Source organism: Pempheris klunzingeri, chromosome 15 (genome assembly GCF_042242105.1).
Source record: "Pempheris klunzingeri isolate RE-2024b chromosome 15, fPemKlu1.hap1, whole genome shotgun sequence".
Classification (NCBI taxonomy): Eukaryota; Metazoa; Chordata; class Actinopteri; order Acropomatiformes; family Pempheridae; genus Pempheris; species Pempheris klunzingeri.
In genome coordinates this window covers 17,365,263-17,390,106 of record NC_092026.1, presented here as the reverse complement: position 1 = coordinate 17,390,106, position 24,844 = coordinate 17,365,263, and the positions used below count along the sequence as shown (strand labels likewise).

General features: G+C 42.9%; 1 protein-coding gene across 1 annotated transcript in view; it reads left to right on the top strand.

Moving 5' to 3' along the window:
• Positions 1-5,145: 5,145 nt before the first annotated feature.
• Positions 5,146-24,844, top strand: part of LOC139213851 (disco-interacting protein 2 homolog C-like) — a 204,915-nt gene continuing 185,216 nt past the window's right edge. The window contains exon 1 of the mRNA XM_070844515.1: positions 5,146-5,332. Coding sequence (XP_070700616.1) covers positions 5,254-5,332 — 79 coding nt within the window. The 5' untranslated portion in view covers positions 5,146-5,253. The remainder of the gene's footprint in view (positions 5,333-24,844) is intronic.

The following is a 24,844-nucleotide window of genomic DNA, read 5'->3' as shown; positions in this document are numbered from 1 at the left end:
ATTTTGGGGGGAGTTTGGGGACAGAAGCAGAGGCTCAACTGGAATCACAGTTAAGTTGTTTTTTTTGTTTGTTTTTACACGTGTTTCAGAGAGTTTTCTGGCACATACAGTACAGTAACATGCGCAGATTGAGATGTCTGTTGAAACCATTTGATCACATGTGGACTGCATTTTGATGTGGCAAAGAAAACCAATAACTGTGCCATTATACAACTGTTGTTTTTGTCTTGACTGGGCAGTTTAACCTGTACATAGCTGAGCGTTTGCCATCTTGGGCTCTTTTTGTTTGTGTGTTTTATTTCAAGATGTGATTTTTCATGTCACTGAAAGTCCATCAAAGACTTCTCGCCGTCTGGAGAAATCTACAATGTGACACCACTGACTGTAGGAGCTGTTGTTTCGTGCGTCGTAGCTTGCGGCCGCTTTCCCGCCGAGTTCAAGGGGCGAGGCCGAGGCGTGCGACCTCAAAACTTTTGAGACGGGAGCACAGACGGCGATTACAAACCGGGCATCCCTGAACTGTGAATGTGCGCATGTGTGGAGTAAATAAACAGAAGTACCACCCAGGCATCCAGACCGATGCAAAGGTGACTCTCTTCTACAGTGCCGTACCTCAGACTGGATGGTACCGCTCTCGAAGGGATCTCTCGTTTTGGCGGCCGCAAGCTCTGCACGGCGCTCTCATGTACCCGCCGGCTTCAACAGGGACGCTCACGTGGCGGTGGCGTTTTGAGGAGCTCCTTTTCTCTCTCACAGACTTCTACACGGAGCGTCACGCCTCATATCAGCCTGTCAGTCGCCTCAGCTCTCCGTCTCCTCCCTCCTGGTCGCCCGATTTGACAGTGCCATCGTTTTTTTGTTTGCTTTTTGTAGTTGTTTTTTTCTCCCCTCAAGGGTTGCATCTTGTCGTTACAAAAAAAAAAAAAAAAAAAAAAAAAAGGACCTCCTCGTGGTTGCTCTTTATTTTTCAAAGATATAATAACGAATGCACACCAACTGACTGGAACAAGACTCGATCTCTTTATCAACTCACTGTGGTTTAACTCATTAACACTCTTACCGCGCTACGCTACCGGCTGTGGACAATCGATGACTCCATCGCGTTGGGGTTTGGACAGATAACTTTGCCTAACGACACCTTTAACAGACGTGGGATGGAGGTTGCGTTCAAGAGGGCTTCTTTTTTATTTTCATTTTGATTTTCTTTTGATTTTCTTTTCTTTTTTTTGTTCTTTGTGTCTATTCTTCCATCGAGACTGGAATCAAGCGTACATGTCGGCTATAGATAATTTAAGTTACTCTGTGTCATGATGTAAAACTGTCTAATTTGGAGAAAAAAAAATGTAGCTTACTGAAAAATAAAGATTTAGGCACTGTTGAGGATCCACTGTGTCGTTTTGTTTTTGGCTTTTTATGAGCCGTTTTGGGGAAGAAGCTCCTTTTCACGTTTATTTATGTATGATTGGAATTATTAGCCAACTTTTACACTCCAACCACAATATGTAACCTAGTTCTCCAAGCTTCATGCACCTTATTGATCCCTTTTTCTGCTCCTGTACAGAACAATGGGAAATACATGGAGCGCACAGACTTCTATCATAAAATTACAAAACGGTAATTGTAATGTTAGATGTGACAGACAAATGTAGAAATCCTGATTGGAGATGAGATGCGTCATCATTAATACATCTGTTTAGAATCAGCTGTTTAAATCAGTTTTCAACTGTTGTGAGACGAATACACGGTTCATCACATTGACGTTTAGTCTGAATACTAACGATCAAAGGACATGACTGTTTCAGGCTTTGCATTTTGAGTAATTCATAAAGAAAGAAAAGCTAAAATTGTCTGATTCCAGCTTCTTAGATGTGAATATTTTGCTGTCTTTCCTCCTCTGTGGCTGTAAACAGAATATTCTTGGATTCTGGGACAAAATAAAACATCTGATGATGTCTTGGGAAACACTGATCGACATTTTCCACCATTTTCTGACATTTTATGGACCAAACAAATAACTGATTAATCAGCAAAGGAAATAAATGGTTAGTTGCAGCCCTGAAATGTACAATCAAACAGTTTTCCTGTCTGATGGGACTACAGCCTGCTCGTGGCTTTGTGGGACTCTGTATTTATTAACTAAATGTACTTATTAACTGTATTTATATTGTGTGGAAATGCAGATGTAGAGTACTCTCAGTGATGTGATTCAGCTTTAAATGTGAAATCCAGACTTGATTCTGTCTAACCTTCGCTCCTTTTCACTCTGCTGTTTCTCACTTTGTGTCTCCAGGGCTGCAGACCCATCTGAGGGGGGGTTAATCAGCGGTGTGGACACACCTGAGCCAGGTGATACACCTCCTCCCTCCTCACCTCTTTGGTTTTTGGTCTCTGGTTTCCTTTCTGCACCCATACAGCCTCCAGATCCTGCACACTGCTGACTTTACCGATATTTTCTCTCCATTTTTTTTGCTTAATTTCGCTTTTTTTGTTGTGAATAAATCACTTTTTTTGATATTTCATGTCCTCACGTGTCTCCAATTTTTTGTCTGGAGCTAAAAGTGCAAATTACAGACACAAATTCTTGTACCATCTTTAAATGTTCCCAGATGAGCCCAGCTCTCTTTTAAAATCTGGAATATCAGAAGGCAAGTGGGAGTTTTCCGCTTCAGCTTCTGTGTTTCTGTGTGAGTCACAAGACTTTTACTTCAACATAAAACGTCCTCATGTAGCAAAGTAAATGAGATATTTTTGGTAAATCACCACTGGCCTTACTGAGAAACTTAAATGATTAATTTTAACATCACTGGGCCAAACAATACACAGAAAATGTGGTCAAAAGTATGTGGACACGTGTTCTCATACCCAGTTTGAACCAACAGTCCTGAGACTGATTTCCCACTTATTTACTGAACAATACGACAGACAGGCAGCAAGTTACAGTATTCAAAACTCAAAAAGTGGACGAAGCAGGTGCTTTATGAAGAGAAAAATGACAATAACACGTGAAATATATAAAAACTAAGCTGGAGGAAGACATTCAGATTATTCTACTCATTTTAAAACAAGTTTGGGAAGAAATATCTCAGACTCCAGACAGATGTAATCAGAGAGAATAACTTTTATTCTAAAAGCTGAACACGCTGCAAACTACATACAAACATGATTTTTATGTATGAAAAAATGAGTAAATGATGATAATTAATAAACCGTGTGTCCTTTTTATGCTCCATCTTTGCTGTAGGTGTGTGTGATAAATCAGTATTGTATTATTCAGTACACACAGGACGTATCACCTGTTTGTAATCTCTAAAAGTTTTGAAGCCGCTGATCTGGTCATTTCAGTTAAACACTTTTTGACTGCAAAACCTGATAAATCTCTACTTTCATGTTGAGTTTTATTTCTTTTTTTTTAAACTGTCTGAATGGAGCTGATGGCGGCGAAGAGCCACAAGATGGCAGCGTGTCCTCAGAGGACGCTTTCTTCATTTTCACATTTCTTCTTGCTGTCACTGTTGCTGCTAAACCAAATATCAGTTTGCTGAAAATGTTGGAACACGCTGTGGGGTTCACGGAGGTGCTGGAAATCCTTGAAAATGCTTGATTCTTAATGTGGTGTTTTCAAGTGCTTGGATTTTGAAAAAAAAAAATGGTTGAAACTCCTTGAATTAATATAATAAATCTTTATCTGACTGAATAGTTTGCTCTTTAGGTTAAACAAAAATCAAAGGCAGATTTGATTTTCCACAGCCGTAAGGTTGGAAAAACATGAAAATTCACCTTTAAAATGCTTGAAAAGTGCTTCGATTTGACTTTGGAACCCTGACACTGACTAGTACTTAAACTAACTTCATTTCTGTTTCTTTTGAGCTCTTAGATGTGTAACTACAGTATGTGCGTGTGCTGCATCACCTCTGGAATAGTTTAAAAAAGTCTCAGAGTTTTAGAATGAGAGAGGATAGATGATGAAAGACTGAAGGAAAAATCACTTCTGACATGTTTCTCCTCTTCAGAAGCCACTGGACTTATGGGAAATGTGTTTGAATATTTTAACCAGGAATTCAATTAAAAGTTTATTGACATAATGATGACTTACAGTTAAACGATAACCAAGTTCTATAACTTCTATAAATGGTAGTTTAAAAGAACTTTTGGAAAATGTCCAGTAGATCAGCTGGCAGCCAGGAGAGACAGACCTGGAAGATCCTTTATATTACTCTCTTCAAACACACCAGACTCCATTCACAAAACCAGTCATTATAGCTCTGTAGTTGTCGGTCTCCTGCTTCCTCGGTTGGTTGGTTTGTTTGTGTTATTATGTGACTCTGAGGCTTTAAAGGGTTAGTTTGGATCCAACATGAAATTTGTGTAACACACAGTAACACAAGAAAAGTAATCGATCAAAATTATTTTATTTCTCTGTTTTATCTTTGTGATTTGATAATTTTTAGAACAATGTAAGAATTATGTGGATAGATGGAAAGATGGATGGATGATGTCTGGCGCCCTCTGACGGTTATTAAATCAGTTTAATAAAAAATCTTCTGCAGTTTTTCCCCTAAATTAGAAAAAAATGCGTGAATGAAAATAAACTGATGTTTGATCATCAGTTATTGATGTCTTCGATCCAAAGTCACCTGCAGACGGTAAATCTACCTGCCAGGTGCGTCAAGTCTGCCACGATGAAGACGCGTCATACAGGAAGCATGGTGGCTGTGCCTTCAAAATAAAAGCACGGTGGCCGTTCGGTCTGTGCTCTTCTAATAAAGTTTTATCGAAATATACTGTTGATGGTTTAATGTCACAACACAGAGTGTGAGGAGGAGAAGGAGGAGAGGGAAGGAGGAGGAGGAGGAGAAGAGGGAGGTGAAGGAGGAGAATGAGGAAGAGGAGGGGGAGGAGAGGGAGGGGAAGATAAAGGAGAAGGAAGAGGAGGAGAAGAAGAAGACAAGCAGAACAACAGAAGGAGAAGAAGAGAGGAGGGTGTGGAGGACACAAACAGCTTATCTGTGTTGCAGCTCTATGGGCCAATAACACCGCGCTGGCTCTTATTTTTAAAATCCACTGACCGGAAGCAGAAGCGCCATGTTTGCGGCAGCTTGCCGCTGTTCTGCGGAGCCGACAGCGCTGCTGCCGCACAGAGTGCGACACTCGGACTGACTTTGGATATTTGGGGGTTTGAGGAGAAGCTCGGAGGGAGAAAAGAGCGACAAACAGACGGAAAACAGAGATTTAAGTCGGTTTCTGGCGGCGGGAATGGCGGACCGGGACTCGGTGTCGCTTCCGACGGAGGTGCGGGCCAAACTGGCCGAGCTGGAGCTGGAGTTATCGGAGGGTGAGTACCGGGATCAGCCGCTCAGCTCGGCGGCGCTGCCCGGCTGTGGGGCCGCCGCTCTGGGGCTGTTCGGGGCGCTGCTGGTCGGTCCCTGCTGGGAGGACCAGTTACCTCAAGTGTTGAGCTGCAACTGCTGCAAGTTCAAGTCCGTATTTCCACCTTTTACTTAACACACACAGGCTGGTTTAATGAGTGGTTTGGCTGTGATCTGGATGCAGGGGATGTGGTGTTTTGGTGCTGTGGCACTGAAGTGGAAACAGTCAGCATGCTTTGGAGGGACTGTAGCACTCCCATGATGTTCCTGAGATATGTCACTGACAGATTACTGCATCAAAACCGCCTAAAGGGAGATGGAAAATAGCAAAAAGTGCACTTAAATATCACATTTTACTTTAAATTTTGTAGAAATGTAATTAAAATCCTGCAGAGACGCAACATAAAGTCGTTAACTGGCACCAGGCATCTTAGGAGCATAGAAATAAATGTCAAAAAATCAATAAAGCTCCATGTTAACCCTAAAATGTGACTATCATCAACTATAAAATCATACAGGAGCACTATAATTTTGTTATGATGGCTGCAGCTATTGATCATTTTCATCATGGATTGATTGATTTCCTGTCTTTTCCAATAAGTCACCTGATGATTTTTAAATAAATGCCCATTACAGGAGTCCAGCACTCCATTTAACATCTTCTGATTGCTTTTTTTTTTCTTTTTTTTTTGCAAGTTGCATATTTCAAAATATTCAGTTTCCACTCTTATAAAGTGAAGAAAAGCAGCAAATTCTGGTATTGCAATCAAGCTAGGAAGAGAAAAATCAGGCGTTTTTAATGATAAATTGATTCATTGCGTTGATAAAATGCCCATTGTGAGTTGCCAGAGCCACAGGTGACGTCTTCAGATGTGCTGATTAATCCAACCAGCAGCTCCAATCCTCCAAATATCCAGTTTACAGACAGAGAAGAGCAGATTTAATCAGCGGGGACCAGAGAATATTAAGATTAATTGGCCATTTAAACAGCATTTTTTGTTCAGTCTCCTTATCTTTCCATCACAGCAGATACACAGCAGCATAAAGAGCATTTAAAAGTCTCTATTGAGCCCCGGAGGGACGTAATGGCCCCCGGTGGGAACATCATAGGAGCGCTTCGGACTGTTCTCTCCCGGTTTGTCAATAAGAAGCTGTTGTCAGAGAGGTTTTTTTCTGTTTTTCTGGGAGGTCATATTGGAAAATCCCGTTGAGCAAAGCCGTGCATGCTGCTTAGATTATGTGCACAGAGCGTGCAGCTGTTACCAGACACAGTTTTCACATGACACTCTGCAGCCCGGCAGCTTTTGGAGGGGATGAATGATTTCCATTATATTCCAGCTTTCTTCCCCTATAACACCAGAGCATATATTGGCTTATTTTGCAAGACGCTGAAATGCACCCTTGGTATTGATTTTCTCATTAGCTCCCTCCCTCCCTCCTCTTCCTCCCCCTTCTTCCTCTTTTCCAGATTGATATGTCACATAGCTGCGGACTCACTCTCAGCCTGGAGAGTATCATAGTGTCATATTTCAGCCGCCTGCGAGCTGTGTTTTCCCTGTTTCTCGTGGAGTGTGGAGGGCTCAGCCATGTATGGAGAAAGAAAGAAAGAAAGAAAGAACAGGCACGGAGGGAGAGAGAGGAAGTGATTTTAACAGCTGACTGCAAATGCACACATCGCATTTTAATGTTTCCACTGCTGCTGCTACTGCAAATGCAGGTTTCAGAGGGATCTGCATCTGAGCTGAGAGAAAAATGAGTTGGGAGGGAGGGAGGGAGGGAGGAAAGGAAGGAGGGAGGGGATGGGAAAAAGGTGACACACTTTCCTTTTTTCTGTCTTCTTCAGTGGAAACCGCCAGCTCAGAGCTGCTGCGATGTAAACAAGTGCGTCTGGGGGAAATGGGGTCAGATGCCCCGTTGCATTATTTACATGCTTAGCTGACGTTGTCAACGCACGCCGGCAGCGGATCCAAAGCTTCCCCGCATCCCGCAGACTTTGACCTAATTCTTCGATTTCCACGCATCATCCCGTCCTCCTCCCGGAGCCCCTCGCAGCGGGGGTGGTGGGGAAACGGCGGCAGAAAATGGCATTATCGACATTCAGGTGTCACCGCTGCTTCACAGTGGACCACGTGTCCTGCCGAGGAGCATTAAACTCCTTTGTCACCCCCCCACCCCCCATCCCTCAGGTGGAGGTTCATGCTGAATTGCCAGCTGCAGGTGGAAAACATGTTGGCGCCGTTTGAGGCTGTCAGATTAGAAAGTGCAGCTTTATTTCACAGGGAGACGAGATGAGCAAACAGAAATAAACTCTCTGCTTTGGTGGACAAGCAGGAAAAAAGAATAGATCGGATACTTAAGTGCATTTCAATAATTATTTTATGATCCAATATTTACTTAAATAAAGTAAATCCCACTTCTCTCTGACCTTTGACCTCCAGTGAACACACTACAGGTGAATTTAAACAAATATCATCAAGACTTTTTTATATATTCAGATATGCAATTGATGCATTATCTAATAGAATATGAGCTAACTTGCAATCACATCCAGAACAGAGATCTGAAAACTGGATAAATCCAGGCTCGACATTCTGGTTTCATTTTGTCGACATATTAGAGCCAAAGGATTTTAAAGAGGGAAATAATCTTTTTTTTTTTTTTATCACTTCAAGAGCTGCTTTGAGTTTTAAACCACCTGTTTATCAAACACAAGCTCACATTTTCGTGGTCACTTGATTTCTCCTCCTTGTTTCTGCTTACTTGAGGGAGTTCCTACATTTCCCAGAATGCCTGTTGGCAACCTCCAGAGCACGTGTGAACCTGAGAGATGAATCAGTATCTCTACCATTAAAATACTCAGTACCTGTTGCTTTGTATGTGACCCCACAAACCGGGAGCCTAAAACTCCCGCTTGTCCTGTTTCCTTTAACTCACCAGAGAAGCTGATTATACTCATGTCTGTTTTGTGGATTGACCCTCACAGGCTACTGTAGCTTCACTGCTTCTGTCTGTGTGCTGTGTACCACTAATGCCAAGTCTTTACCTGATGATATTTGGTTACTTTAACCAGCTGTTGGTCCCAGAAAAATCAAATCCCCTGAGTGTCGCTGTGTGAACGGATAAATACAAGATGCACGAAGAGGTTAAGCTTAAGTATTTCTTAATCTAATTCATTACTTAATTTAATCAGGGACTACGTATCCACCCAGGAAGCCCAGTTATTCGTACGATCTATGATTTTCTCTCATTTCTCATATCGTGTGACAGTTTGGGCTCAAGCACCACCGTCTACTATCAGAAACCTCACGTCCTGAAAATAGAAGGTCAAAAACTGAAAAGAGACCATCTGCTGAGCTTTGAGAGCTCATTTTTGTTTTCTCAAATACATTTTCAGATGTAGAGCCTCGTATAGGACTGTAACAGAGTACCCAGGAGCATAAAGTAAAGTAGATCTACATTTGGACAGTCAGCTTTCTCTGTAAAGGGTTTCAACTGAAGGACACATTGCCAACAGAAATCAAATTAATTTCAGGTATAAAATTCAAAAAATAGAATTATAATGGCCACACAAAGTGGCACAAGTTGGTACTGATGGTTTTTTTTTGTTCATTTATTTTATATTGATATGAACCAATGTGTCTGGAGTAAAGTTCAGGGACAAGAGCTGAAAATTAGCATCAGCTGTAAACTCTGCTCATCACATCAGTTTCATGCTCTTATTAGAACAACTAATATAGATATGTGACAAATAAAATAAAGTAAGTAAGGTTATACAGTGCTACCACGCCCTTAACTTCAACGCTTTTCTATCTGGAACCCAAAAATCAGGTCCCAACCCTGCGACAGGCGCTTGAGGAGGTTAAAGGCCGGGGAAAATATTCCAAAAACATCCTTGCTCGCTCACTCCCACACACACACGTACACGTACGTCTGAATGAACTGTCTCTCCATCGTGTGTTTCCCTGCAGCTGCAGACTGACAGGTTGTCCTCAACTAATCTGGCTGCTGGCTGAATATTAAGCTCTGCAGTTCAGCCCCAGATAACAAGCTGTCCACCTCAACACACTGCAGATTACACACACACACACACACACACACACAGTGAAACTAACCCCTCCTCACCTGTAGGGCCTGTGTGTTGTTGTATCTGCTGTATTTATGATCTAAATGAAGTTATTTTCCTTCCTTTCCTTTTTTTGTTTTTGAGGCCACCTGTCAGTCAAACTGTGTGGGCGGGTCCGTGGTGGCTTGTTTAGATCTCCAGTTACAGTTTCTGCAGCTGCTTTTCATTCCCCCCCTCTAAAAGAGACATTTGAGGTAAAATCAAAAGCATCATTCCTTGGCTGGGAATTTAAGATATTGCACAGGTTTCTCTAGTTAGAAGCAAAGCAGCTTAATTGAAGTTTTTTTCCGTGCATGTGATAAATTAATTATTTGAAGAGTTAATTTCTTCATCACTATTGATCCTTTTTAGACTCAAATCGCTGCCGGCTCAATTAATTTCTGTCTGCAGTGTAAAGAGGTCTTGTTTAATCGGTGAAGGAGGTGAACTGTTTGTGTTTCACAAAGCGTCACGATCTGTTCACATGTTTTTGCTTCCAGGCTTGTTGAATAAAAGGAGCCACTTGTAGCGAACAGCAGAGTTCAGACTTATAGATTTCTCCTTTTTTAATGGAGCTTCTTGGAAAATTAAAGGAGCATTTACGCAAAACAGCATTTTCCTGGCAGCCTGAATATTCAGGAGTAGACGCTTCTTTCTCGTCATTGTAATCAAGCGGAGGTGCTTTAGCGGGAAGATGAAGATGAAGAAGGCTGTTTGTTCATTAGCAAAGTGGCACCAAACCCTCTCTCTTTCTTTTACTCTCAACAGTTTTTAAGTGTTGATTCGTCGTCCTTCAGCTGTGTTTAAGGCCCCTCAAAGTCCAGATCACACCACTAGTTACTGCCACCTGCTTCTTGTGGTGAAATATATATATTGACCTTATGTATGAATATATAATGTATCATCTAATTACAACCGATAATATAGCTTTTTTCAAAAGCTATATTATCGGTTGTAATTACATGGTTTGGCCACAATGCCTGCTGCACTGGAGGTTTGGCTTCCTCCCACTTGTACAAAAAATGAAGCCAAAATATCTCAGATATGAGCGCTGCCATCTGCTGTATTGTTTGAAACTGAGGCGTATCTGTCGGGTCAGTCCACAAATGGGAGTAAAATGTGTCTGATGTGGACACAACAGGGGTTTTGATAATTCAGTTTTGTGGAGGAGGAGGTGTGTTCAGGCTGAAACAGTGTGGGTACGACATCTAACTGTATAAAAAGTTACTGTAGTATAAAATGTTCTTGTTTCGTCGTGTCACAAAGAGAAGAAATCTCATGCAAACTTGGACTGATGTTGTAACTGAGCTCCTCTTTTATAACGCTGTGGATTTCCCTCTTTCTTCCTGCCTTCAGTCACATCTGGTCTTGATAAGATTCCTCCATGAGTCTGTTGTTATTTTAAAGCTCTCACTCTCCTCTCTTTCTTCCTTTTCTCTCCTGGAGGATCTCTCTGTTCATGGCGGAGCTGAAACCTCTTCCTGCTGCTTCACCTCTCATAGCTACAGCAGAGCTCGGCCTGTTTGAAAACAGGACTCTGACGTCCGTGTGTGTGTGTGTGTGTGTGCTATATATCGTTCAGGCCCACGGACGCTCCGTTTTGCTCTGCGAGTTGCTTTTAATATAATCCTGATCTCAGGCGGTCTGCTGGACCTTTAGGGGCCGGCTCCCAGAATGCATCGCACCAACCGCCTGTCGGCTTGGTTCGCTGCTGATCTGAGCAGGCTGCATTTCTTCTTCTGTCTGGTTTAAATGTGTTTCTTGGATGTATTTCCTACTTTGTTGTGCTGTAGCTACAGACAGCAGCTAGTGTGAAAGTGTTTCTCCACGTACAAGATGAACCTCTGGTCGCCCATGGTGTTAAAAACCCTCTGACCGGCTGGCCTGGTGCCCCCCCAATAGAAAATAATACTGATGTGCTGCTGGAATATACCACTGAAAGTCTGCACAGGGGGGCTTTTATTTTGAAAACTGACCGGATTCTCCTTGCCATTTGTCTGTCTGTCTGGCTTCCTGCTGCCTCTTCTGCTCTGTGCGGCTTGCCTTGGCTGTGGCGTCCGTCAGAAACAGACCAGGCGTGCATCTTTAGTGGAGTGGAGCGCCAAGCTTCGGGGACGCTACTAAAATGCTGCAGTGTAGAAATAGTCTCTTACAAGTAAAAGTCCTGCAGTCAAAACTTTAGCAATAAAATATGTTCAAAGTACCAAAAGTAACAGTACACATTGTGCAGGATGGCCCATTTCAGACTAATGCACATCAGTGTTTCCCCAACCCGATCCTGGAGGCCCACTGCCCTGCATGTTTTAGACTTTCTGTGTGTGTGTCGGAGCAGGAAACATGTAAAACATGCAGGGCCTCCAGGACCAGGTTTGGGGAAACACTGATGTATATCATATTATATTATTGGTGTACATCGTCTTAAAGCAGCAGCTGGTGAAGATTAGATTAGATCACATTAGTTTAGTTGTTCTTTATCGTCCACAAGGGGAATTTTTTGTGTTTGCTCAGGTCAGTGTCATACAAGACAGTAAATATATAAAATAAGAAAATAACATCGCAGCAAAAAAGACACCGCAATAAGAAACAGGAGGAATGACCTGGATGCCCACTACGTCTTTCATAGTCTAGTCTAGTGTCAAATAGTCTTTACTCTTTATTTGAATCATGTTTTTATTTTGAGTCATGAACTTTTGACCTTTTCTAGCATGTAATCCACCTTCTCCTCTCTTCCTAATAGAGCAGAAACACTTAAGAAGTTCAGATAAATGTCTCCGTCATTGTGACTCTAGAAACAACGTGATTAATTTTCCATTTGCTCACGACTGAAACGCCAACAGAGATGTCATTTTCCTCTCTAAGAGACTGAACTGAACTGTGGGATTTCTTGCTGTTAATAAAAGGCCAAACTCACTAAGCCTCCTGCTTCACACTGTAATGTATTCAGCCGCTGACATTTCACTGATTCAGTTACGGGCTAAAAAATGACATCCTGATGTATTTTGTTGTCGTCTGCCTTCTCTGATTTTCTTGCTTTCGCGAATTCAGCGGCTTGAGGGACTTTCACATGGCACTGGTATCAATAAAATCATACTAATTCGGATCCCTTAAGTCGACAGGAAGACTTGGAAACTTTGGAGACAGTAGCAAAAATTCCCTCCCTCATTAATTATTCAACACATTTGTTTCCATGTGTTTGATCACCTGCTGTATGAGGTGACTGTCGGTCAATAGGAACATCAACACGTTCATCATCCTCAAAAAATGAACAAAACCGCAGATTCAGCTGCAAGAAAAGTTCATTTTTATCTGCTAGATTAAAGAGCTCAGTCATGAGATGACGGCGGCAGTGGGTCAAAAGACGGGCGTCATCCTGGTTGTTGCGACAGGTGGGCGCCACGGCAACAAGTGATGCCTGCTGTCACTTTGCTGAAGCCTTTATTGGTTACCAGGCGACTGCAACCGGGTGTGGCCCGACCTTTGGATGGGAGCATGTAACAGACTGTGTATGTCGTGTAACATGCTGTGGACGCGGTTATCTTAATACACGCTCACACACACACACCTTATCGCCTTATCAGCGACACTGACTGAATGAGTGCTCGATGGCTGCCTGTGACTCAGCGAGGTAAATAGTGTTTCACCGTGTTTCATCACCACTGATGTTTTGACTTCAGATCTGTGCAGACGAGCTCACACTCTCTTGTCTGCCCCGTGAATGTGATTAAAGGGAAATTCTGGTTTATCACAACCTAGATACGTTTTTCTGGGCCATTTTCTATCTGTAATAATCACATAATCAAACAGCTGAGATCTGGGAAAACTTAAAGTAACCAGAAATATGAGCAGACAGACGATGAGTGGTCGGGTTAGCCAAATGTATTCGCAAGACAAAAATTGACAAGCCAAATTGTTACCCGAACCGTGTGATGTGAACGATGTGACTTCCTGCTTTGAGTCTGAACTGCTGGACTTACCGTAGTTTTGAGCCCACAGTGTCCCATTTCAGTGCGGCATTATTCCCCTTGTAAACAAAAAAGCAGTTTAAAGTGAGCAAGGCTGCGTCTCAAAAACCTGAATCTTATATCACAGGTGTGTTTAAAAATGACGTTCACTCAGTCTTTTCTTATTATGCATTTTTCATCTGCAGAAACAGAAAATATTTTAGCTCAGTTCACCGTAGAAGAACTGCAGCCACTGTTTGTTTCTCACTTTAAACTGAACCTGCAGGTTTCTCTTTATAGTTAATGTGGATCTCTGAATTGATTTAATTTACCAGCATTTCAATGCTACAGCTAAATAAATCAATACCTTCCTATTCGCTCCCGACTTCCCTGCTGTCGTTTTTGCTTCCTCGTGAGCCGTTTTCCTTCTCAGAGTAGATCAGTGATGTATTTAAAGATCAGTCCACTGTCACTGCAGGGTGAAAACAGTTGTTTAGGATAAATAACAAAGCTTCGGGGTGAATGTCAATGTGTGTGTGTGCTTGCTGTCCTGCAGCCTGTGTCTTCTCCTGCATCCTAACGTCTCACCTTTAGACCGGCAGTTGCCATAGAGATGTTATTTTCTCTCCTCCTTCCTGTGAGATTACAACCTGTGGGGATGGAGAGAGGCTTGTTCTACTTTAGAGGCACAGAGCCCCCGTCACACGGCAGGGCCATAAATTCATATTTGGTCTCTTTGTTGGCTCCCTCGAGCGCTACGAACAGTGATTCAAGACGCCAGACGTGCAGTCACTTGACGTAAATCGACCGCTGTCCTTATTTGACTCCCGTTGGAGAAATATCAGCTGAAATTGTCACTTTATTGCAGCCGCGGCTGTTGTTAAAAACAGTCTCAGGCGAGCCGGCTGAGGGGAGCGACACTTCAGATCCAGTGAGGTGACATCAGCCTGAGATGATCAGCCTCTCGAGCTGAACAAACACACCAGACCTACAGCTGCGGAGGGTGAAAGCCTCCTCTGGGCACCAAAGTTTTGTCAGGAGGGAGAAAAGAATTATTTTCTCAACGTGGCCAACTGTTTTTTTTGTAGTTTTTCAAAAGCCTAAAGGGTCATAAAACGTCCTCAGCACACAGAAGAGCATGGAAAACTTCCCACTCAAGGAAGAAAAACAAAATGAAAGTTATGTTTTCTTCACCAAACAGCAGCTCTATCGATCCCCCAGAGCGCCGACGCCGTCTTTATCCACAAAAACTATTTCAGTTGAATGCAAATCATCCTTCAGCGGCTCTTTTCCTCGTCCCAGAGTGGCCTCGCGTCGTCTTTATGAAACGCTCTGCTGTTGGTGGACTAGGTCAGTGTGTGAGTCACACTTACGGAGAATTAGACGGCTCTAAACCAGACGCAAGAGGTGAAGCAACTTAATAGAAGCACTTTAATGGTTTAATTACAGACAAAAATTGCCTGAAAAGTGTATTTATATATTTTATTCCCAGTGTAGCTCTCAGCATGCAGTCAGTAGTTGTGTGTTGAGGGTGTGATTGCCCTGAGCAGCTACAACCCGTCCATGAACACATCAATCCTCACTGCATTACATTAATAAAGCTTAAAACCTGAGAATTTAAGTATAAACACGTCACATGGTTGAGATATTTGCAGTGCGGAACAACTGGCAGGCCTCCGCCCCTCCTCCGTGCAGTCAGTCCACATGTTTGTCATCAGCTGTCATCCTCTCTGAGAGCCGGGTGGCTTCTCGCAGGAGGCGGCGGCATAAATATTCATCTGCCCTCGCTGTCAGCCTCGCAGCGCAACAAATCTGAGGGCTGGAAATGTCAGCAGGTCGAGCAGGCGTTTGTTTCAGCCTGCTTAAGGTTGTCAGTTCTCAGCAGGCAGACAGTGGGCAGGTTGACGTCCAGGCTGGAAACAAAAACTCCAAATAAAGAACTAAAACATTAAAGCTGTGTTTTACCTGGAAGACACCATCAGGTCATTTGTGCAGTTTGTTCTGAGTGCAGTTAGAAAAAATAGATAGACGGCAGTTTAACACGTCGGCCTCACGTCTGAATAAGCACCTTCAGTCAAAAGTCCCAACTGAGTCTGGATGCTGTCAGATTAATGTAAAGGCAGCAGCAGCACCAGGTTGAATATCCGCACTGATAAAATGTGCTTTTGTTCCTAATAACAAGACGAAATACTCCACCATAACTCACTGTCATACAGCTGTGAGGACATATTTCTACGTGTCTATTAATGTAGAGTATTTGTGTTTTTACTAGATCATCTATTAATGATCTGTTTGTACAGCTGCCTCCACCCACAGGAGGAGTTACGGCTGCTGACAAATACATTAATAAACACGTATCTGCGGACACCTACATCACAGTGAGGAATACATTTGTTTATGTACTTCCTTTAAATGCTAAATTAAGGGACTGAAAGTGTCGCCAAGTTAATCTCTCATCTTCCTTTTTGTTGTGTACAAAATCGCTTTGAGATAAAGTAGGAAACACTGAAGTAATCCCGTCATTATGACCGCTTTTGTTGGATATTGTTATGGTAGTTTGTCATTTAGCTAGCCTGCACTATGCTAGCACATTGCTACTAAATGTTGTAAATTAAAAGGTACAGACGCCCATTTTGCCGTTTTGCAGCCTTTTCCCTTGTCGTGTGACCGCTCCTAAAAACGTTTAATTTTCATTGGATGGACAAGATGCACATTTTCTCCCAAACTACCAGGCCTGACCTAGCTCTGATACCAATATGTTCTGTATTTTATTTTTCTAGTATTTCATGACAAACAGAAATAACCTGATAAGTTGCAGATCTCTCCGCAGCTGTGTCTTTTGTCTTTGCCAACAACGTGAAGAAAGCACTTAACTTTTCAGACTTCAACACTCTTCTCGACATGTCTGAGATTGGACCCGAGCCCTCGTGTGTTCGCGCCGCTCCTCCTCGTGATCTGAACGGAGATGGCATTTGTGCTTGCTCAGGCGATTTGGAAAAACCCTTTGGATGCTCAGTGTAATGGGCTTCGGCCACTCCATCTGCCATTAGAGCAATCAGAAGACCCCCAATCAGCATTTTCATTTGCACAACCTCCTGTGTCAGTCCGATCAATGTCAGATTTCAGAGCCTGGTTTTACAGCACGGCAGCTTCTGATACAAAAGCCCCTCAATCACCTAATTGGCTTCAGCAGGCTGGCGCTGATCATAAAAAGTTGTGTTTTCTTGCAGAATCAACATTTAATGAGCTGAGTTTACAATTCCCAGACTGTGGTGATTGTGTGTGTTTCTTTGTGGCGTAACTGCAGCGGAGTTTTTCAGCGTTCATTTGGAGCTCAGGCCTGTTTTTCATGAATGTGTTTGTTGGCAGCTGATTCCTTGGCTTTGTGTAGGGGTGCGGAGAAGGGGTTTCTGGGTAAAATGTCATGTCGTGCACATCTAACAAACACATGGCGAGTAGGAGTGGTAGCAGTGGGGTCACACAACGCTCAATACCCAACTAAACAGACTGTTCAGATATTAGGGCTCCAAATAACACTTATTCTCATTCATGAGTAATTTGGCGATTGTTTCTTGATTAATCGTTTGGTCTATAAGGTGTCCAAAAATCGCGCGTATGCAAATGAGTGCATATTTAATTAGATGAAGCCATATCAGTTAATAAATCTGAGTTACTGCCAGTGTTTCCTCTGCAGGTGTTTGTTTTTGTGCTAAAGGAGAATCATTGGTTTTGTTCGACAGGCAGCGTCCAAACTCCAGACCCGGTGAGGTCGGCCATGAAAGGCTGCGTAGGGTTAATCCTGTCAGACGGACGGGGAGAGGTCACTCTCTGCCACAACCAGAACATTTATATCCCGTAACTCCCCATCTGTCCTGAAAGGCAGCATGTGAACGCATCACTGCTGTGGACCGCAGGACAACACTTGTCGATGCTACGCGGACGCCCTTCAACGCCCTTTAACAAATTAAATGAATACAATTGCAGGAAACTCCAATTTATGAGGTCATTTTTGTCTGTTATTGAGCTTTAAAAGTCTCATGTTGTTTTTTGTATATTATTGTATGTAGCTTTAAAAAATTGACAGTTATTTTGAGGAAATTCTGTGAACACGTAGATTTTTTTTTTTTTTTTTAATGGAAAAGTTTTAGTGAACTTTTGTTTTTTCAGGAAAATTAAATATTTAGGACCACATAGACACAAATTACTTGATAAGTTGGAGTTTCTTTGCAGTGTAACATGTAGTTAAACAAAATGTGCGTCTATTATGGCATCCAGTTGATCACCATGAGGCCAAAAATGTAAGCAAAAGATGCCAAAAATCACAGATAATTATTGAATTTGAATCATAAAGTCTTATTATTTTCATATGTTTGACAAATGCTACACAATGAATAGACATCATGAAACAATAACAGATTTTAAATGAGGTTTATCCTCGTTTCCGTCCAGCTTTAGCGACTTCAGCTCCCACGTTTTCTACTAAAATGAGGGAGTTACAACACATGGAGTCACTAATCTTGGAAACAATTCCCTCTGTTGCTGATGTGACAGCTTGAGCTAACGTAACTGCTGTCGGAAAAAATTTCCAACGACCGCATGCAGCCCTGCAACTGTTTTCTGCCATGCCGCTTCTTGGGAAGGTGATGTCATTGCTGGGGCAGGCAGGAGGGGAGGGAGGGAGATTTGGGATGGGGGACGACGGGCAGGGAGGGGGGGTTTCTGGCAGATTGCATCATTAAGCTGCTCAGACAGGCACTTTCAGCCCTCTCTTGCCTGTTTTCTTCCCTCTTTGCCACTTCCCGTCTGTCGTCGAGGCCAGCGTGCTGCGATGGGGGAGGCGGGCGGGTGGGAGGGGGCGACTCATGCTTCAGAAAGTGAGGTCTTCAGGGGTGAAGGGAACAAAAAAAGGAAAGCGGCACCTCCTCTGCCTCCTTGCTGGGAAAATAAATGAAACTGATAGGAACACACACCGCCTTTATTCTTTCTTCTCAAACACGTGCCACAAATATTTGCCTCAGATGATACGTTTCCTCAGCTCGCTGCTCTCCATCCGGCTTATGTTCGCTGTAACAGTTAGTTTATGGTGTCAGCTTTGACCCCGTGACCCCCTGATCCCTCTACCCTCGACCTGCCCGGCCCCCATGATGAATATTTTCCTCTCCGTACTGCTGATTGTGGTTAATTACCACCAGCTCCTGCACCAGATGCTGCTTGTTTTGATTCTTAAAAACACTTTTATGTGAAAAAACTATGCAAACCGCTTAATTTTGGCTTTACGTTTGAGTGCAAAACTTCCTCCCAGCTCCGTTACTCATCCTATTTGAGCCAACTGTTGTGTCTGGAGCTCCTAGGAGAACAATACTGATCCCAAGGGTGACACAGTTCCTGCACCAGGCGAGGGGAGGAGGGGGGGGGACGGCTGCTGAACTCACCCCAGGTCGAGCTTTGGGGGCTTGCACAGACAGAAGTGAGCCTAAGTCGGACAATGAGGCACTTAATCCGTTTAAATAGTACAGCTTTATTAGATTCTCCGCAGAGTAACGAGATAGGGAGCTCCCGCCTGATTGATGTGGCTCTCTGATGCCCGCCGGATTGACTTTTTTTTTCTGTTTTTCGGCCATGGCAACAGTTTATTTAATCCTCCTCACCTTTTCTTTATGCATCTCTACCTGTCCTTGTTGGGCTTTCTGTGAGGCCTCCGAGGCTTTTACTGTGTCCGCAGTCTTTTTTTTTTCCAGCGTTTGTAATCATTTGTACACTTCAGTGAAACCAAATCAAAAGCAGCGCCCCCTCTTGTAGCATCGATGGGTTAATAGACGCCCGTGTTGGACATTTTTTCCGCGCTTGGTCGAACACGTCCGTCTCTGCAGGTGAACACTGTAGCTTTATCAACCGTTTTCTGTCAGAGAGGTCGTCTTTCATGCCGCTGTGTCCCACAGACTCTTCTCTCACCGTGTGAAAACACTCTTCTTCAAACACTGCAGCTCCTGTGACTCACTGCTGCTAGCTGGCATTCTTTACAGAGCAGGTAATGTAAAAAAAAAACAGAGTCTCTGATACAGTTGTAGTCTGAAAACAGGTTTGGTCATAGCAGGAGATTCTTCTTTATTATCTCGGGGGGAAAAGTTCTTTTGTTTCTTTATGCTATTAGCAAGATGAATAAACAAGCAGTGGAGCCTGTTGATGTGTCCTTTCGCAAGACACCGACTCTCTTTCTGCTCTCCCTCAACAATAGCATGAGATTAATACGCTTTTAAAGATGTGATGTGGTCTTTTTGAACTGTTGAACACCTCTCTGTTCTATCGGTGTACCTAATAAACTGGCATCTGAGCTGTATTATTCTGTAAAATAATTCTAATCTAGTTATTCTGTCACTTTGTCTTTTGTTCTTCATCCTGTGTTACTGAGAAGATGAAAAATTGCCTGTTGGGTAGATTTCATGAACGATTGAAAAGTGAGTTTTGAAAGCCAGAAAGCTTCTTTTCCACGCTGAATCTCGCCGCCAGAGACTTAAAAGTCACAAAATATAAACCTGAGTGGAACTCGGCTGATGTCAGACTTGACTCTTGAAAGACTCTACTTGATACTTAAAAAAAACAACATCATCCAAGCAGTAAGCACTGAAGTGGCAAACCCTCTGAATCAAATCAGGATCAAAATGTTTCCTCAAGCTGAAGGGAACTGCAGTGTTGTTGATAATGCTGTCAGTCAGCCACCTCTGCTATAAGATACAAAGAAAAACCTGCAAAATGTAACTTTTAGGTCTACTCATTTCAAGTACTTAGTCTTGTATCTTGACTTGCTCCTGCCCCAGAGGGCCAGAAAACAGCTCCGGTCGCTGATATTGATCATGACATATGTCCCAGTTGTTCTGAGCTAATGGCCTGTAAAATCCTAACTTGCTCCCCCTTTGATGCTCTAACTAGCCCAAATGACAGAAGTCTGTACTCGCCACAGTGCAAAGATCAAGCTGAAGCTAGTTTTCGATATTCTAAAGCAGGTTTTAACACTTGTGGGATAAAGAAGCAGCCCGGCCTGCACAGAAAAAGTACATGTGATGAATTCCATCTGTGTGGCTGCGTAAAAACCCCTCTCTTCCTCTTATCCCAGGAATCTGCCTAAAATTGCACTCATCCTTAAACACATTCTCCAAACTGGTTAAAACCACTTTGGAGATTACACGTTGTTGGCTTTAAGAGACGAAAAAAAAAAGGAGGTGAGGACGGATAAGAGAAGCATTGTGCTGTGAACGTTAACAATGCTACGGCCTGCTGGAGCCGGGGCCCGGGCAGTTGGAGGTTTGGCTGCTTGTTTGTCTCTCGGTATGTCGGGTGATAAACTTTTGTGCAGCGCAGATGCAGAGAGCCTGCCAGGAAAAGCTGCCTGCCAGATTAGTTGCAGTACTACGTGGACAACGTTTCACTGAGCACCTTTCAAAACAAGACGGCGCTCTCACATTGAGACTATTGGAGCAGGCCATGCAATGGTGTGTTCAGGTTTAAAATCTGCACAAACCCCCCCCCCCAATAAAAACAATAGTAGTTGTTTCCAGAGCTGCTTGAACTGTCTCAAAGGCAGCGAGGCTTGAAACAGCTGGAGTGAGACACACGGCAACTGTCATGGAAAGTTTGAGAGTGGTTACGACACACATGTTGGAGGACGGACAAGAACTGAATATAACATCCTCTCCTCTCCGTAGAAACAGAAACTTCGAAATCTTGGAAACGACCACACTCAACCCAGATAACCTCCCACAAACCAGAATGTAAATCAACATAAACAAAATCACGCTTTTTTTTAATTGATTCACTGAACTGGAGAATGCAGCAGCTCAAACACTCCCCGTGCCTCTCATACGGCGTTACGTCCTCCTAAAGCCGGTGGCGTTGCATCTGCCCAAAAAAGTCCAGCCTCCGACTCGCCCTGTAGACGAGACACTTGGCTTATACTTCAGTCTGTACTCATCGGGGAGAGGCTTTGGCAGCCTCTTTCCAAACTGGCGGAGGAGGAACCGCTGGAGAACTTCGACCTCTGCCTCCCTCTTTGTATACAAACCATGTCGCTTCCCCTCTAAACGATGGGATCCAACCCCTGGACCTGACTGTTGGGAGTCTGGAGCGCAGCCAAGTGTGGCTCGGCGGGGCGTTGGAGGTTTACAGTACTCCAGATGGTGTCTTTTACATATGTAAATAAAATTGCCTCTGTACTTGACAAACAGAAACTCCCCCTCCGTCCCTCACATTGTTTGATGACTCCCCTCTGTGGCAGCCAGGTGCTGATCTTACACAACTGTCTTCAACTCTGTGTATGAATGTTACTGGATTACCAAAGGTATTTGTTTGGTATATCCAAAAGTAGGAGGTGTTTCTGTTATTTAGCCTCCACACGTTCATAAAATTATGGTGGAAATAATAATAGAAACACATTTTTGTATAATGCAAAACAGTTCAACAGCACCAGGAACTGACACCTTTATGTTTATCCAATCTAATCCAACTTTATTTATAGAGCATGTTTAAAAGCAGTTGGCCCAAAGTTCTGTACAATCAGCATAACTAAAACCAAAAGACAGGTAGGAACGTAAAGGTCAAGTAAGTGATATTTTTTAAATCAACCCTGTCAAATAACTGTAAAGTCAAAGTGTCACTCAGTGTTGAACCCACTGAGAATCAACGCCAATTATAGAGCTCCGTGCAGCTTTTAGCCTCTTTTAGCCGATTATTTTGGTTCTTCGTCTTCACAAAGACATCGTGGTTCTCTCCTTCAGGTCTTCAGTCCTTCCATATATCAGTTTAAGCAGAAAACAAGCTCGGGCGAGCTGATTGTGTGCTACCTGTCCTTTGGAGTCGTTTCCCCCCAAAGTAACTGAACATTTTATTCTGAAATCTGATGATGTGACTGTGATTGTGTTTGATTTTCAGGCAGAAAAACAGCAGTTGACAATCATGCAAAATTGCTCTTCTAAGTTCGCTACATGTGAATGAAAAGCAACACAAATGCTTCACAGTCATAAATAATTATTTTGAGTCTCCATTTCAGCGGCTCAGTTTTCGTCAGGCGCTGAAATGACAGAATGGTGTTTTTGTTATGTTTTGATATCAGACATTGCAGCAGCTTCTTTCCTCTTCTCTTTGTGTGATTTTCATTTCAGGGTTGTAATCTTGAAATCTCACCGTGCAGAGAGAGGCACTGACACCTTTTTACTGTTGATGGTTTCTGAACAGAAAATGAATGTAATTTGCATTTTTATGCTGTTGGCTGGGCTCCATGACCAAGGGGTGAACTTAAACTGATGTAATCAACACCGACGCTAACAAAGAGAAACAGTCTCTGGATGATTATGGAGTCATGAAAATGACTTTGCACCAACTGCTCATGTGGAAAAAGCTGCTAGTTTACAATTCAGCTTAAACCCCGAAGAACAGTAGCAGCATTGTGCTTAGAAAGTTTATGCTTACAGACAGCTTTGTAACTAAAAGGCCACAAATTTAACCCTTACGGCTGTGAACGTGTCCATCAGCTGCTGTTTGTCCTGTTAAAGTGAAAAACCTTCAACTTAAACCTGCTGAAGTACTCCGAATTTAAATGGAAATTAGTTGCAAAAAAAATGCAAAACACAAAATAAATAATGGGCATTAAAACACGTTTCACAGAATAAACTCTTCTTTAAAAATGAAAAAAAACTTACTACATGATAGAAGTTGTAGTGAGCATGATACTGGGATGTTCTCTTCTTGAAGTCCTTCAATACAACAGGTGTTATTATTGAGACTGCAGTGACGACAGAGGCCACTGAACCCCAAACTCCTGAGCTCGAAGAATTTGTTTAGTTTGGGGAATGAGTTGTAACCTGAATCCAAACACTTGTCCCGTTCAGCGGCAGCGGCTAATATTTACACTTTTTTCCACAACGAGATCGGCTTCATTAACAACTTCTCTGACATCCTGAAAGACCTGCCGACGTTAAAGCTGCTTTCTCTCCACGGTGAGAACGACACATCTGTGCAGATAGACCTTTGAAACTCCTTAAAGTTTAGCAAATGTAAACACGAAGACAACAAGCCAGAATGCAAAGACTTTGTGTCTATGCCTCTGAACTTTGTCTTTATATTAAATCATCTAAGCGACTCTATTGAGTATTTAATATCATGACTATTTCTACTTTTTATTATTCCTTCTTTTCATCAATTTAGTATTTCCCTGTGCTTGTGGAGCACACTGCTGTTTTGAAAGGTGCCATGTGAAAAATGTCACTCGCTGACGACATGGTGGGAAAACAGTCAAGAAACAATAAGGGCACTTATGCGAATGGAAAGCTCTCAAGTTTATTGAGTGACAGCTATTTTGCGCTGAGTGCTGCGGCGCTTGACCCCTTAAAAAAAGGGCCAGAAACCCCTTTCACCCATGTCATCTGTTAATGTGCTCACGGCCTGTCTAAACGCACACAGGAGAGGGAGTATATGTGGGTTGGGGGTGGCCGATGAAGTGATTATCCAAGTCCAGCTGACTGGGTCATGATGGAGATGGATGATTCGTAGACAGCTTCCGTCCCTCATGAACGCTCGGAGGCGAAAAACTTCCGGGATTTTCCGCTTCACATCTTTGCTGATTTTGTCTGTCGGCAGGAAGGAAGGACAGGGATTTCATCATTCTCTCCTTTCAGGGCTAAAAACAAAAAAAAAAGAGCTTTCCTTATTCCCTTTTGCAAACCGGAGCTCACCCACACCCTCCAATTTGCTCATCAATAGCATCAAATGACCTCCTCCTCGCTCCTCACGCTGTTGTGTAATCCTCAACAATGTGACTTTTCTGTGCGGCTTCAAATGAGCCATTGTACGGTTTTGGGAAGAGAGTGAGCGGTGTCTTATGTTACACACAGGGCCCCTTTGGTTTGTTTTCTCGCATATCCAGGCAACTGGGGGAGCTTCGAGTTAGTGAGTGAGACTGTGAAAGTGCTTATTAAGTCCTGGTGTGAGTTCATGTTGTCCAGAGTTGGAGACTTTATCCCTACTCTGAGAATATACTGCAGGAAGGATTTGGATAAAAGTGTCCACCAAATGGCGAATATTACCTCAGATTGTTATGTGACAGTGAATTCGGCTGCTTTAAACCAATAACAGACGTGCTTTCAAAGTTACACAACGCTGACCTATTTTGAATATAATGAGGGCCGTGGACTCTTTAGTATTATGTCATGCTAAGAATGCTCTTTACAGATCCGGCTCCAAAGATGCTGTGCTGCATCTGTCACCACAGATGAAGCCTTTGACCCTCAACTACTATTATTATTATTACTATTATTACTGGCTGCTTTTAATGCTGATCCAGGAAATACAACTTATTTTACTGCAGCAGCTGAATGCTTAAAGGAGTAGTCCTGCATTTGTTGAAATATGTGTTGAAGAATATCCGTATCAGTTGACTCTGTGTGTTC